The 13547-nt window shown below is 38.4% G+C and overlaps 1 protein-coding gene across 3 annotated transcripts in view; it reads right to left on the reverse strand.

Moving 5' to 3' along the window:
* The window catches only part of veph1 (ventricular zone expressed PH domain-containing 1), a 94394-nt gene that overhangs the window by 10120 nt on the left and 70727 nt on the right, over nucleotides 1–13547 (reverse strand). For 2 of the 3 annotated variants that reach the window (XM_042414597.1, XM_042414596.1), the window contains one exon: nucleotides 7074–7191. In XM_042414597.1, coding sequence (XP_042270531.1) covers nucleotides 7074–7191 — 118 coding nt within the window. Of the gene's footprint in view, nucleotides 1–6534; nucleotides 6900–7073; nucleotides 7192–13547 lie in introns of those variants that run through there. The other variant, XM_042414598.1, reaches the window with a different exon arrangement.

Raw genomic sequence — 13547 nt, forward strand, 5'->3', positions numbered from 1 at the left:
AAGACTCCTAAGCTTTTGGTCTACAGTAGGGGCAGTGAGGTTGCAGACTGCAACCAACTGAATACCCCTCGGCCTCCCCTTCCAAGCGTGCAGGAGAACCTACGGTGGCCACAAAACTCACAAAAAACGTGAATTGCCCTCTCTAGAGCCATTGTTTAGTTTGTCCGTTCTGGGCTACTGTAGAAACATGGTGGTGCAACATGGCGGGCTCCGTGGAAGAGGACCTGCTCCCTATGTAGATATAAAGGGCTCATTCTAAGGTAACGAAAACACAACTATTTTTTATTTCAGGTGATTATACACTAATGAAAACATACTTAAGAATATTATATTCCATCTTCCTAGCATGACAGATAACGTAACTAATTTGACAGTTTATACATTAGACAAGCAAGCAAGCAAAGTTTATTTATATAGCACCTTTCACAAACAACCAAGACAAGACCAACCAGACAACCAAGAATAAAGTTAAAAATAAATGAATTAAAACAGGTCATAAAAACATCAGATATTAAAGTCAAAAAACCTCCAAATAGAATGAAAGAATCTAGCTCAAAAGCTGTCTGCAGTTCATTTCAAAAGAGTGTAAAAACCTGAATGTAGTCCTGCCAAGATGATATATATAAGGTTAAATAACTATTAAACTGTAGTTACAAGATTTAAATGAGAGAAGAGACGTAACTCGGAAGCTTTGACAGCAGAGCTTTATAAATATCATAAAATGATTGTCTCTGGTATTCACTTACATGTTTCTCTATTACAGAAATATCTAACAGCCCCCGTGAGAAGTTCTTAAATCATCTCAGCAAATTTCTGTAACCTGTGAAACTCCATCTGTGGTAATAACTCTCACTTAAAGAGTGTGTCTTTAGTCAAGGAATCTCCTGAATTTGCAACATAAGTCAATTCCTGGAGGTGAGAATTCCTGTCCATCTGATGGATGGAGGGATGACGGACAGTCCTGTTTGGGGTTTTCCATCTTTTTGCAAACAGAGGATCTATCTTCCAGACATGTGTGAATTTGTGTGCCGGTACACATGTAGAAACACGAGGGAGAGAGTTTAAAATGCATTTTTTAAAAATGTGTGTAGGCTTGTGGGTGCCAACAATCCTTTTTTCTTTTGTTTCTGGTGGTTACACACACTCAGAAACACACTGTTCCTGATATCTCTGTGGTGATTAGGTGATGTTACGTGTTGCAGCCATCGGAAGTTAAAATATTCATCAACAACGGAAAAACCAAAAGAGTTGAACCTGCGTACCTTACCTATAGTACATGTACAAACACACACACAACTCTGCTCATTACCGCTCACTTCAAAGACATTCCAGTAGTTAAACTTAAGAGTACATCATAAAGCATCGTGAACATGCAGTAACCACTGGCTCCACTTTGGCCCCCAAAACGAAAAACACCTTTTACTCTCTCCTTTACTATTAAAACATGAGACCAGTTTATTGCACATGTGTGTGTAACCTCTGTAGTAATCACAGCAAGCCACTCAGGCCAATTCAACACGTTTTTTGGTATTCTAAAGCAATATAAAACATTATTAATGGCACCCAGTAATGTGAACAGCATGCGTGCATGGTAAGTATGTGAAATGTGCTGCGTTTATTTATGATGAGAGAAAAAAAAAACAACGACTGGGTCACCTAAAACTGAAATGTTCCAAATCCAGATTGCACTGGTCTGAAGTCAAGCGGTTATGCTTGTTGTGAGAGGACATGAGTAAGCCCTGCTATTTACTGTAACCTGACCCAGTATACTGGATGTAGCTCAACAGCTTTCATTTGAACAAGTTTCCATGTTTCCAGTTTCCAGTATAACACACTGTACTGCCTGTTTGTTTATGGACATTTTCATTTTGGTTAAAGACACATTCACATGTTTCACATCTTCATAAACCCTTAAAAACATTCATGTTATTCAACTATTTGAATGTGTGAATACTCTAATACTCTCTGGCATGGAGACAAGCACTGTGGTAAGATTATTAACTGACTAAAAGTGCTTATGTGTAGATTTTTTTTCTATGTCAAAACTGAGAACACTTTTCCTGTAAATCCCTACAAGTTACAAAGAAGTTGCCTCCCATTTTGTTTGACAAGTGCGTGTACCGCAAAATAAAAATGGTTCCAATTTTTTTGGACTCATAATCAATTCAGTACAGTTTCTGCAAAATCCCACTTATTGGCTCGTAACATAAAATGCAGGGCTTAAACCGTCAGAGGCGACCGAATGTGTTATTGATTTACCCCCCTAAGTCAAAGGGATGCAACTAAAATGCTTTAGTTCAAACAATGATATGCATTATAGTAATATTACTAAGAAAATGTGTTTTCTATAATCAAAATGTCTTACATACACTGAGTCTAATATTTTAAAACAACAAAGACTTTTAGCTGAATTCAACACTACAGTATCATGATATATATATATATATATATTGTTATGTATTATGAAGCGCCTGTTTCTCTCAGTTATGTAGGTGACTGTCGACAGCTGACTAATGATCAGATAATGTTGGTTCAGGCCACTGAGTTCATGTCATCAGTCTCAGGTGTGAATGACATGAAAATGTCAGGCCTGAGGGGGTAAAGGTCACAGAGGGGTAACTTATTTAACATAGTCTGCTGTTTAAATACAATGCAGGATAGATATACTGTCAAAATTCTGGGAAGTTTAAATATATTTAGAGGACAGTTCAAATTTTGTTTGTTTTCTTTTCCTTCTGTCTTCAGGACATGGACAGTCTCCTGATCCAGCTGGAGGAGGTTCATTTCTTTGACCTGTTTGGCTACAGTGAGGAAGAGGGCGGCTGGCTCTGCTTCATGTTTAACAACCCCGAGAAGGCCACAGGTAAACACACACACACACACACACACACACACACACACATATCAGGACATATATTTCATACACGCTCAAGTACACAAGAATACCAGTATTGTATATTCACACACCCACAGTCACGTTAACACATTCTAAATGTTATTTCATCAAGTTTTGATAGTCAGTTGCCTCTGAAAGTGTAAATTTAAATAAAAACTCTCTTCATTGGCTACATTGGCTGTGTTTGTGTATTTCTGCATTCTAAGCAGTCTGTTTTAACAGGTTTAATGATTCAGCTCTGCTGTTACAGGAGGAGTGTCTGAAGCTGGGTTTCCATCTAAGTTCTCTATGAATTTCCAGAATATCAGCAAGAGAAAGTTTGAATTAATGTGCATGTCCATCCACTACTGTTTTGCAAATATTTGGAGTATATTTGGAGTAATATTAAGTCATATGCTTCATGTATGTCATGATGTATGTATGTCTAAATCTGTTTCCACTGCACTTTGTTGCATTTTGCTTTTATCAGTATGCCAACTTTTCCACCACAGCCAAATGTAAAAACCTTCTTGCAATATTTCACGATTTTTTTGAATCTGTCAGCATTTGCTCTCAGTTTTTTATGCACAAATTGGGTTAAAACATGTGGATGGAAACACACATTGAGACTGAAAAAAAACATGAAAGGAAAAAAAAATGGAACGTGAACAAATTTGATACAAATACACTGACCACTTGTAAGAGGATCACACAGGCTGCTTGTTAGCAGATGCTGTTATTTTGGTTAAAGAATCTACTTCTGGTGCTTAAGGTTATACCAAACATGTAACTAAAGAACAGACATGCAGAGCAGCAGGGCCATCCAAGGCCACAAGGACACAAATGCTTTGGCATACACATGTATCCACATGCACACACACTTCCAATCACACAGTCCCAGAGGAAAAGTACTACTATTCCTTTTCTAAAACCCCTGTAATGAAGAGAGACTGAATCTGAAGGGTAATCATTGGATCGTTGCAGTCATTCAGCTGGCTCACTGATTAGTTTGTTGTGAGAAGCAGAGCTGGAAGAATCGCTTTCATTTGGCTTTTGTACCATTTGGATCGTCTGATTTGTGTGTGTGTGTGTGTGTGTGTGTTGACTTCTGAGTATGCGTTTGTTTGTGTATTAGAAGAAATGAGTGATGATGACACAATGACATGGAAGAAAAAAGAGAAAATAGGATGTCATGGGGTGAACCCAGCTTCAGTCTAAATGAACCACATGAATATTCATTCCACTTCAATGTATGAAGATCATTCATTTAAATAGAGACACTAAATCATCTTATATCCTGAATACTGATTACTGTAGAACCAATTCCAAGTGAATAGACTCTCTAGTGTTATTCTAAGTGTTTGCTGTGCTTAAAACTGTAGATAGGCGTTCAGTAGCCAACCAGGCCAGACAACACCAGGGTATATGTTGGAGATTTTGTTTTCTGACTCCCTAAAGCTAGTTATACAACCTATCTAACACCGTAATATAATGTCATATTGTCATATTGGTTTCCATATGGAGTGAGTATTGCTTGTGTTTTGGTTGCTTTTGGACACGTTCGAAGGTGGAGTGGAAAGCCTGCCATCTTAGAAAGTTGCACTCTGTTGTAGACATAACAAGTAAGTTTTCACTTGCTTTCACACCTCAATTTGCTTTTATCTAAATGTGTCATGTTAGCCCATATTCATTTAATGTTGACTATTGAACTGTCTTACAATATTAAAGTCTAACTCTGCTCAAAAATGTGTTTTGCTTATTGTTGCTTCAACTTAGCAAATTTTAGACATATTAGAAACTTTGGAAGCAGCCAAGATATTTATGCATGCTATGATTCTTTCCCATATGTCTTATTGCATCACATGTTGGGAGCAGGCTGGAGAAACAGCCATAAAACTTCTTGAGTCCTTATACAAACAAAGTCTAAAAACTCTGGACAAAAAGCCAATGAATTTCCATCACTGTAGGGTACTAGAGAAATACAATTTACTGAGCTTTGACAATCTTAGATTATTCTCAAATTTGTGCCTAGTTTATAAAATTTTAAATGGTTTGGTCCCTCCTCCACTACGTGACTTTGTGTATACTCACTCAGTAAGTTCTATTAGATCCTCCAGAATATCCTCTATACAAGATTGTACCATTTCATCCCACTACATTTGGGCAGTCAGCTTTCTCTGTGAAAGCTATAACTCAGTGGAATGCCCTACCTGATGATATGAAGAGCTGCAGCTCCATCAGTACATTCAAAACCAAATTGAAAAATCTGCTAAAAACTACTCAGCTCTGTAACCACTGACTCTAAATTCCATCTCATGGTCTTCTCATGAACGCAAATAATCTTGCTTTTAATTTGACAAGCGTACATTATGAATTTCTAGTTGACATTGTGAGAGTATGTGATGTGCTGTTGTGTGTAGCTTTGTATTTTGTGTTATGTGTCCTGTGTGTTTTTTGCTTTGTACTGTTGTTATTGTGCTGTTATATGTTTTAATTGTGACCTGCTAAAGGGACTGCAGATGAAAATGAGCTATAAGCTAACTCTGGTACAGTACATCAATGGTAACATTTATGTTTAACACTGTACATGGTACCAATAAATACAATACATACTTGAATGTTTAAGCTTCACTGTGCAGAACGATGTACTTTTTGACACTAAAAATAAATACAATACAATATGTTCATATCCACACACACTGTGCAAATAATTTCTCAAATAATTATAATTGGTGAGTTTAATAGTTTATCTTTATTTAGTATTCTAGTCCTTGGGTATAATTATTAGATAAAACATGCTAGATTCTGATGCACTTATCATCTGTGATCAAAACCTTTCTCCCTCCAAAGCACAGACACTAAAGTTTAACTGCATGCCCCTTGCCTGTTTCCTTCCACCGGCAAACAACTTCCTGCCTCTGGCTTTAACTTGCTGAGAAATACCAGCTACCATCAAACAGCAGAGCCTGAAAACAACATGTTCCTGTATGGGATGGTGGTTTAAAGCTACTTATTAAGGATACTTCACTTTCGTTCTCTTTCTCTGAAGCCAGTCCCTCTCATTTTACCTTTTGTCCCTCCCTCTACTCCTTCTCCATATTTCTTCATCAGAACAAAACATCTGCCATACACTGCTCTCTTCTACCTCTCATATAAATAATAACTGCTTCCATGTGAGACTGACAGAGAGATATGCGCAGATTTAAAGCCTGTTTCCCAAACTCTCTGCCACTATATGCTCTCCTACGGCTACTCTGTCATGATTTGTAGATGCTGTAAATTTACTGTCCTATCACTCACCTACAAACACTTTGGCTTTCTGTGTTGCTCGGAGAGGAAAACCAAGTGAGAATAGACAGACGACAAGTGAGAGGTGCCTAACAGTGTAAATCAAACCTGAACAGGAGAGTCTGAGTAGAGAGGAGCCACTGAGACAGGTGAATGGAAAAGTTGAATTAATCTACTTTCTCATGTGGTTAGAACATTGTTTTTTTTTTCACTACAATGTGCGCACATTTTATATAGTTTCAGTCTCCAGAGTGCAAAGCGTTAGAGTACAGTGACGAGAGGCAGGAAACACATACACATTAAAAAAATACTTTAAAAATAACATATAAATAAAGCCAGGAAGGTCTGCTCAATGGGAACACACACACACACACACACACACACACACACACACACACATACACACACACTTATCTAAATGTGATTGGGTCACTATTCACTATTCTATAAATCTGACCTCATCAGGACAAAGTGCCCATCGAAGGGGGTCGCTGGTCCAAAGTAAACTAATCAGAAATGAGTCATGATGGCAGTGACTTACTGATTACAACGAGCCTTCATAATGACACTAAAATCAGACAGGCAGCTATTAAATAAGAGTTGCTCTGTTTTCCTTGAATGTTCTGGGAAAAGATTATTTCCCTTCAAGGTATTTGGAGTGAAAACATCCCTTGGTGCTCTGCATTGGTTTTACCGTCAGACCTCAGGGGAACATGACTCTGCCCATGAGAAATGACTGAAAATAAGAGAAAAATTCTTCTGAAATCACATTTTATTGGTTCATTGCTCTGTTTAGAGGAGACCCATTTCATTATTATTTTAATGCAATACTAAACCACTTATCATGGTTATGTGTAATTGAGCTTGTGTTTAAGAGTGAGTGTGTGTGTGTGTGTGTGTGTGTGTTTACCTGTGGCCTTCTCAGGGTTGTTACACATGAAGCAGAGCCAGCCTCCCTCTTCCTCACTGAAGCCAAACAGGTCAAAGAAACGAACCTCCTCCAGCTGGATCTGGAGACTGTCCATGTCCTGAAGACAGAAGGAAAAGAAAAGAAACAAAGTTTGAACTGTCCTCTAAATATATTTAAACTTCCAAGTAGGGATGCAACAGATTGTGTCGGAGCTTTAATTGACATTAGATGGCAGGCTACCAGTGTTGCTCCATATGAAACAGAGACAAAGTAAACAAATTGCTGTAGCTACAAGTTACATCAGTTACAACAGTGTGTCAGTAACAGGGATTTTAAAGAGCATTAACAAAACGAGCATCTAACAGGTCCAAAGAGACATTTGCAGGTATGTTAACATGCTGCAGCTGAGCAGCACAAGACGTGTGTTCATGTTTGTAAGTTAGATAAGAAAGAGACTTCAGCAGGGACGATAATGCGGGTTGTTGTTCAGAGTTTGTATCAGGATGCTGGCAGGCTCAGTGTGACCATCTGCTCTGCCTATGAGAGAACGCCACGCTATTGCTTTATGCAAGATTTTAATTTGTTGTATTGAAAAAAGGTCTTCAGCTACATAGCTGGATGATGGAACAGTATTTAATCGAAATGTATAAACTATGAGGAGCCTTCATGAAACCAAAGAATTTAAAATATAAATTTCTTTTTATTCTTCTGACATTTCTTCTCAAAAAAAGAACACAGGACAAGTGATTTACAGAGCAGACATGTATGCTTTAGTAGAGAAGGAAATTTAATTTCAGTTGGACTTTAAGGAGAAAGAAGAAAGCCTGCCTGTAGAAATCACACACAATGAAGTGACTCAATTCTAAGATTTCCTAAAAAGCTTGACAATCCAGTTATGGACTGCTACATTCTGAGGATATCGTTCAACTGTGCATCTGTGTGTGTGAATATGACTTAAGTCACCTTCAGGGACACACACCAGACTTAAGACAAGTTCATTCGGGATGGCTTATGCAATAGAGGACAAAAGCTGTGTCCCCAATTGGTAAAATGCAGATTTTTGGGTCAGTGGTTAAGGTTAGGCAAGTAGTAGTTATGGTTAGGGTAAGTCTCCAGGAAATGAATGTAAGTCTATGTAAATACCCCAAAGTTGACTTAAGTAAACCTGTGTGTGTGTGTGTGTGTGTGTGTGTGTGCCCGTGTGTGTGTGCCCGTGTGTGTGTGTCAAAATAGAAAGTAATGGAATTCCAAGACCCCCATTAGAAATCCCTGAAGACCCCCCGCACATGGCAAAAGTTATACTTCACTCTAAATACACACAAACACACTTCCAGTGACACTTGCACCCTTGAGATAATACATATTTATCTTAGGCTGGTTTTAGAGAAAAAGGGGAACATTTAAGGAGATGATGGATTACTATCATCAGTCTTCATGACGAAGAAACAGTCTTGTCCTGTTTCCATATTTTCACTTTAAAAACATATATTTCTGTCTCTGTGTCTTCATATTGTGATTGCAGTTGTGCAGTTTGGCTTAATCTCTCCAATATGAATTCACAGTTTTAATATCCTGACCACCTATCTAGCAGAATACTCTGCCTCATCATTTCTCTGAACTATGACCCTGTTGAAGTCCTGTCACATTTTCTGATGATCCATTTTTTGAGAGAGAATAACATTTCTTTACTGGAGCAAAGCTATATTTACACGAAACGCCCAGAGGGATTTGAAAGAGAGTAAGAAAAACAGGTAGCTATAATGGCTGAGCTACTAGTGTGCTTGACCTTTTGACCTGTGCCCCCTCAGTCCTTGATGTTAATGAGCAAGGATGTAAATGTGAAAGCTGTTTTTTTTTAAGTGTGTATGTTCATTTGGAGAACCGAAACACTTCACACACACACACACACACACACAGACACACACACACACAAACACACACACACACACACATACACAGCGCTGACCAAGAGCAAGCGCAAATTTGATTGAAAGAGTGGAGTTGCATCTGGATTCATCCATACATCAGCGGCTTCTTTGTGTTGTTGGAACTTAAATAATTGAGGTGAAAGGGCTTTGCCTGCGGATACAGATAAACCAGGACCATGTGTGGCTGAGAGAGCCGGGCCATCTGTGGGTTTAAACGAACATTAATATTCTGAAACGGTACAGGGGGCCGAGGTATTCTGGTCTTTAGGAGACACATGTTGCAAGAGAGTGAAAAAGTTGATGTGGACAAAATGGTGATAATGTGAGAGAGAAGACTTAAGAGTTTGATTCAGGACACTACTTGAAGGTAATGCTACATAGATGATGGCTCTTAGAGTCAAATTGTGCTCGGAAAAACTGCCAATATTGCTATTTGAGGACAACTTTTTGGAAGAGTTCCTCTTTGACTAATTCTGGACTTTACTTTATTTCATTCCAGCAAGTTTTGGCTTTCAGAGACAATAAAAACAGGCTTTCTCTGGATTAGACAATCCAATTCATACTGAAATAAATGCCAAGTAACTAAAATAGCTTGTTTACTAATGACAAAGCAAGGCTGACATGAATCATGTATTTTCTAGGTCAAAACCTAGTACATGGCTGGACCGACTGTGCATGGTCAATGCATGAAATTGTGTGAATTTGTTACAGGGATATTCAGTGGTAGTGTCTATAATGTGAAGTCCTGGATATTAAATGTTCATCTGCAATTTTCTGTAGTGGTCCCAGTAATATTTGCTGGTAAAGTGTTCTGAAGTAGCGTATCACATGACGGGGTTAAGCTACGTTTGAGTCAAAAAAAAGGTTCTAAATGCAGCTGCAAGAACAATACTTTCCACTCATATCTTGATTGCCTGATTTGAAAGAGAATGGATTTACTTCTCATTATAACTAATTATTATAACTCCCCCTGCTCTTTCATCTCTTTCACTCTGCAGATGTCTCTCATTTTTCACTATGTATTGAGGGTTTTGTCAGTGATGGTTATTCTTGGTGCTTTAACTCCCTCATGCCTCTATGCAGCTTTTTTCTGCCTCTTTCCTGGTTAAAGAGGCTGCGGTGGAAAATGTAAATCAAAGTTCGGACAGCATTTTAGGTGCAAATTCATGAGGCTGATCTCTGCCCGGTTACTCAGTCAAATCAAGTGCACCTGCAGAGCAGCTGCCCCAAACTAACCTGATATAACAGCTACATGAATCTCATGTTTTACCTGCAAGACTTGTGTTTTAATGCTGTTGTTCATCGTTTGTGATGTGAAAATGTCAGAGAAATAAAAAGCTTGTGTCCTGGTTTTAGTTCAGTTATAAAATCCAAATGCACTGCTGAGCGTCTCTCCTGCCGGCTGCTGACAGCGCTGTCAGCTGGAGAGTCGATCACATTGGAGTTTAGCCAACTTTGCTGCATTTAACACCAGAGCTGAGAGCGTCAGAGCTCAGAGCAGGAAACAGTCACTCTGTGTTGCTGCTGTCCTCCCCCTTCCATCATCTTGCACCGATTCATTTTTAAAGAGCAACGGCCAATGGAGAAACTCCAACACAGCCGGCTGAACCAATGGGGAAACTTCATCACTCACTCAGGCACTCAGTCACTCACTCACAGACAACCACGGATATAGGGCTGGCCCCCGCTGTTGTGGTCCAGCCAGAAAGCAACAAGCAAAGAAAAGACAGAAGCAGAAAGGTGATGAAAGATGGACTGTGAGTCAGAAATCGAGCAACAATGTGAGAAAAAGCGAAGAAAGCTGTGACTTCTAGGCCCAAATCTGATGGATAACACAATGACAAAAGAATCATTAACAAAGAAAAATGAGGAAGATAGCGAATATGCACACTTGCTTCCTGAGTCTTAAACTACAGTGCGTGTGCCAGGTTAACGATAATGTAATGCACAGCTGACAGGCCGTAATGCAAAGGGTAAATGATTGCTATAGAGTACGAATGACCTTTTAGGGAAAAGACACACTGTGTGAGTGACAAATTTGCAGCTGGGCAACAGGCTGATGTGAACAAACACAACCCCATATTTGATTCATCAGGGACAGAGAGGTGGATTCAATAAGAGATGAAGAAACAATGGCTGGATTATGTGAGCCTGAATATAATACCTCTATCCTCATGTAACCCCCTTTACCCCCTCAATGTACCCCCTCTTTCCTCATTGTATTGCTGTTTTTAGATCATAATTATAATTTGATCAAGATGCAAGATTGTAACGGCACATGACTGACTATGGCTGCTGGCAGGATAAAACTGCGATGATGGTGAGCTGTGCTGAATCTGCAAAATATGTCCTTTTTAGCAGTGCGTAGTAGTCCTTTTTTAAAATTAATTCTCATATCAATTTCTTATGACTTATTTAATTGAAATAAGAGGACATTTTCATCAACAGTGAGATAATTCCAGTAGCTTTCCATGTAGTCTCACTTTTATTTGCATTTTTTTGTTAAAATGTTGGGACAAATGTTTCAAGAATTAGTACAGAAATAGATGAAAGTCCGCAGTTATTCCGCATTTAGAAAAGGATGCAAACTCAGTTAGCAGCAGGCAGAGTTAGCATCAGGTCGCAGCCTGAATGGATCTCATATTCTTACACATTAACATTTTGGCTTTCACCGCTGTCATCTTTTAAGAGGTCACAGTAACTTAAGTTGGAATAATAACATCAATTATTGCTAACAGCTGTACTAACTGTGTAATTAAACTTAGCAAGCTAGCTGACTAGCATGGTAGATAGAAGATCAAAAATGGACTTTAACTCAATTGGTGTTTGTATCAGTGTCATTCATGATAATTTTGATAAAATAATCAATTTGGATGCACATTCAAATGCACTTTCTTAGTAAGTGATGGGGGACAAAAGCCATAAGCCTCCTCCTGTGCAAAAATGTATTTAAAAGTTTATCTGAAGCTAATATGAAGCTTCAGCCGTCCAAATTAGTCAAATCAAGTAGATATCTTTCAATGTTACAGTCTTTTTAGTGCCAAAGTCCCTCTTTTTGTTACTATACTTCCACTGCAGCCTCACAGGGAAACTGTCTGGGGAAACACAAAGAGGGAATTTGATGCTAAAATGAATGAAGCAACACCTGCAAGCTAGTTCAGGCAGCCTAACTCGAGTTGCTGTTCCACTTACATGCCATACTCTCCTCACTGTAACATATATCTTAACATATTTGCTGAGTATATTTTTACTAATCTTATACTTTTAGTAGTTAAGCTTGTTTAAATCATTTTTTCTGCAAGTGCACTGTTTTTGGTCTGGGGAAAATGGGATCTCGTTTCAATCTATGCAAGTACTGAGAAAAAAATCTTGAATCTTGAATATCCAGCCCCCAATAATGTAAATTAAATTGTCAGATAGACCCATATAATTCTTAGGCCACTAAATGGTAAATAATCTTAGCTCATAAGTAGTATGTGTTTTGTTTTTTCACATTTTAAACAATGATCTGTCAACTGATTAAATAACTTCAGTTTTAAGTTTAAGGAGTGAAATCCTAAATTCAGTTAGACTACATGCTAGTTTTGTTTGTGAGGTTATATAAGATAATTTAAACTCAAAATTCTGAGAAGAGCAGAGGAAAGCTTTGTGGAGCTTTTTGGTCTCTTAACGGAGGGGAGGTAGTACAGTGGGAGGCGAAGACACGAAGAAAAGGAGAGGGGAGAAGAGGCCGAGAAAGGGGAATGGATGAGAAGTTGGAGTGTTGGAAAGGGGAGTGGAGGAGAGATGGATGAAGGCAATAAACAAGAAACAGGCTATATTTCAGTCTCTCTTCAGTGTCATCTTTAGGTCTTTCTGGACATAAACGTACGAGAAAGGTCCTGATATAATAAGACAAACATAGATCCTTTAAAACTTCTGCTTTCTTCCCATCTTGCCCCTTTCTCTCTTTTCTTCAGCCCAACATTTTTTATCTAATCTCACCCTCAGCTCTTTCTTAAGCTTTATCCTATCTCTCAGTGTTCAGCCTCCTCTTCCTCCACCAAACTTTATCTCCACCACAGTTGTGTCAACAAATGCTCTCACGCTGGACACAGAAGGGAAAAAAGGTAAAACAATAATTGTTAAGTATCTCTTCCTTCTCAGGCTTCCACTTTGCTCAGCATCCCTTCATATCTCATGCCATGTCTTTTCCTCTTTCTCTTCCTCTATTTATTGACCACATCCTCTTTTCTAAGAAAATAGCGTCTCTTATTTTATTCTACCTCTTTACAATCTTCCACTGTTTTTCTTTCCCTCTCCTCCACCAATTCAGTGGTCATTTTCTTGTGGCGTGTTCATGTCTTCCTCCTTATTCAATGTGATTTTCTCTCCTAAATCTACCTTGAATTGTTTTTTTTTATTTTCACCTCTTTATTCTCCTGAAAATTAAAAGTAGTTAAAAAAATAATTAACATATCTTGCTGTATGATATGATACTGTGTAACTTGACATTTTCCCTCTAGCTGTCTCCACTTCAAAACTCTCTTTTTCTTGCTCAACCTTC

The sequence above is a fragment of the Thunnus maccoyii genome, chromosome 6, assembly GCF_910596095.1.
Source record: "Thunnus maccoyii chromosome 6, fThuMac1.1, whole genome shotgun sequence".
Lineage (NCBI taxonomy): Eukaryota > Metazoa > Chordata > Actinopteri > Scombriformes > Scombridae > Thunnus > Thunnus maccoyii.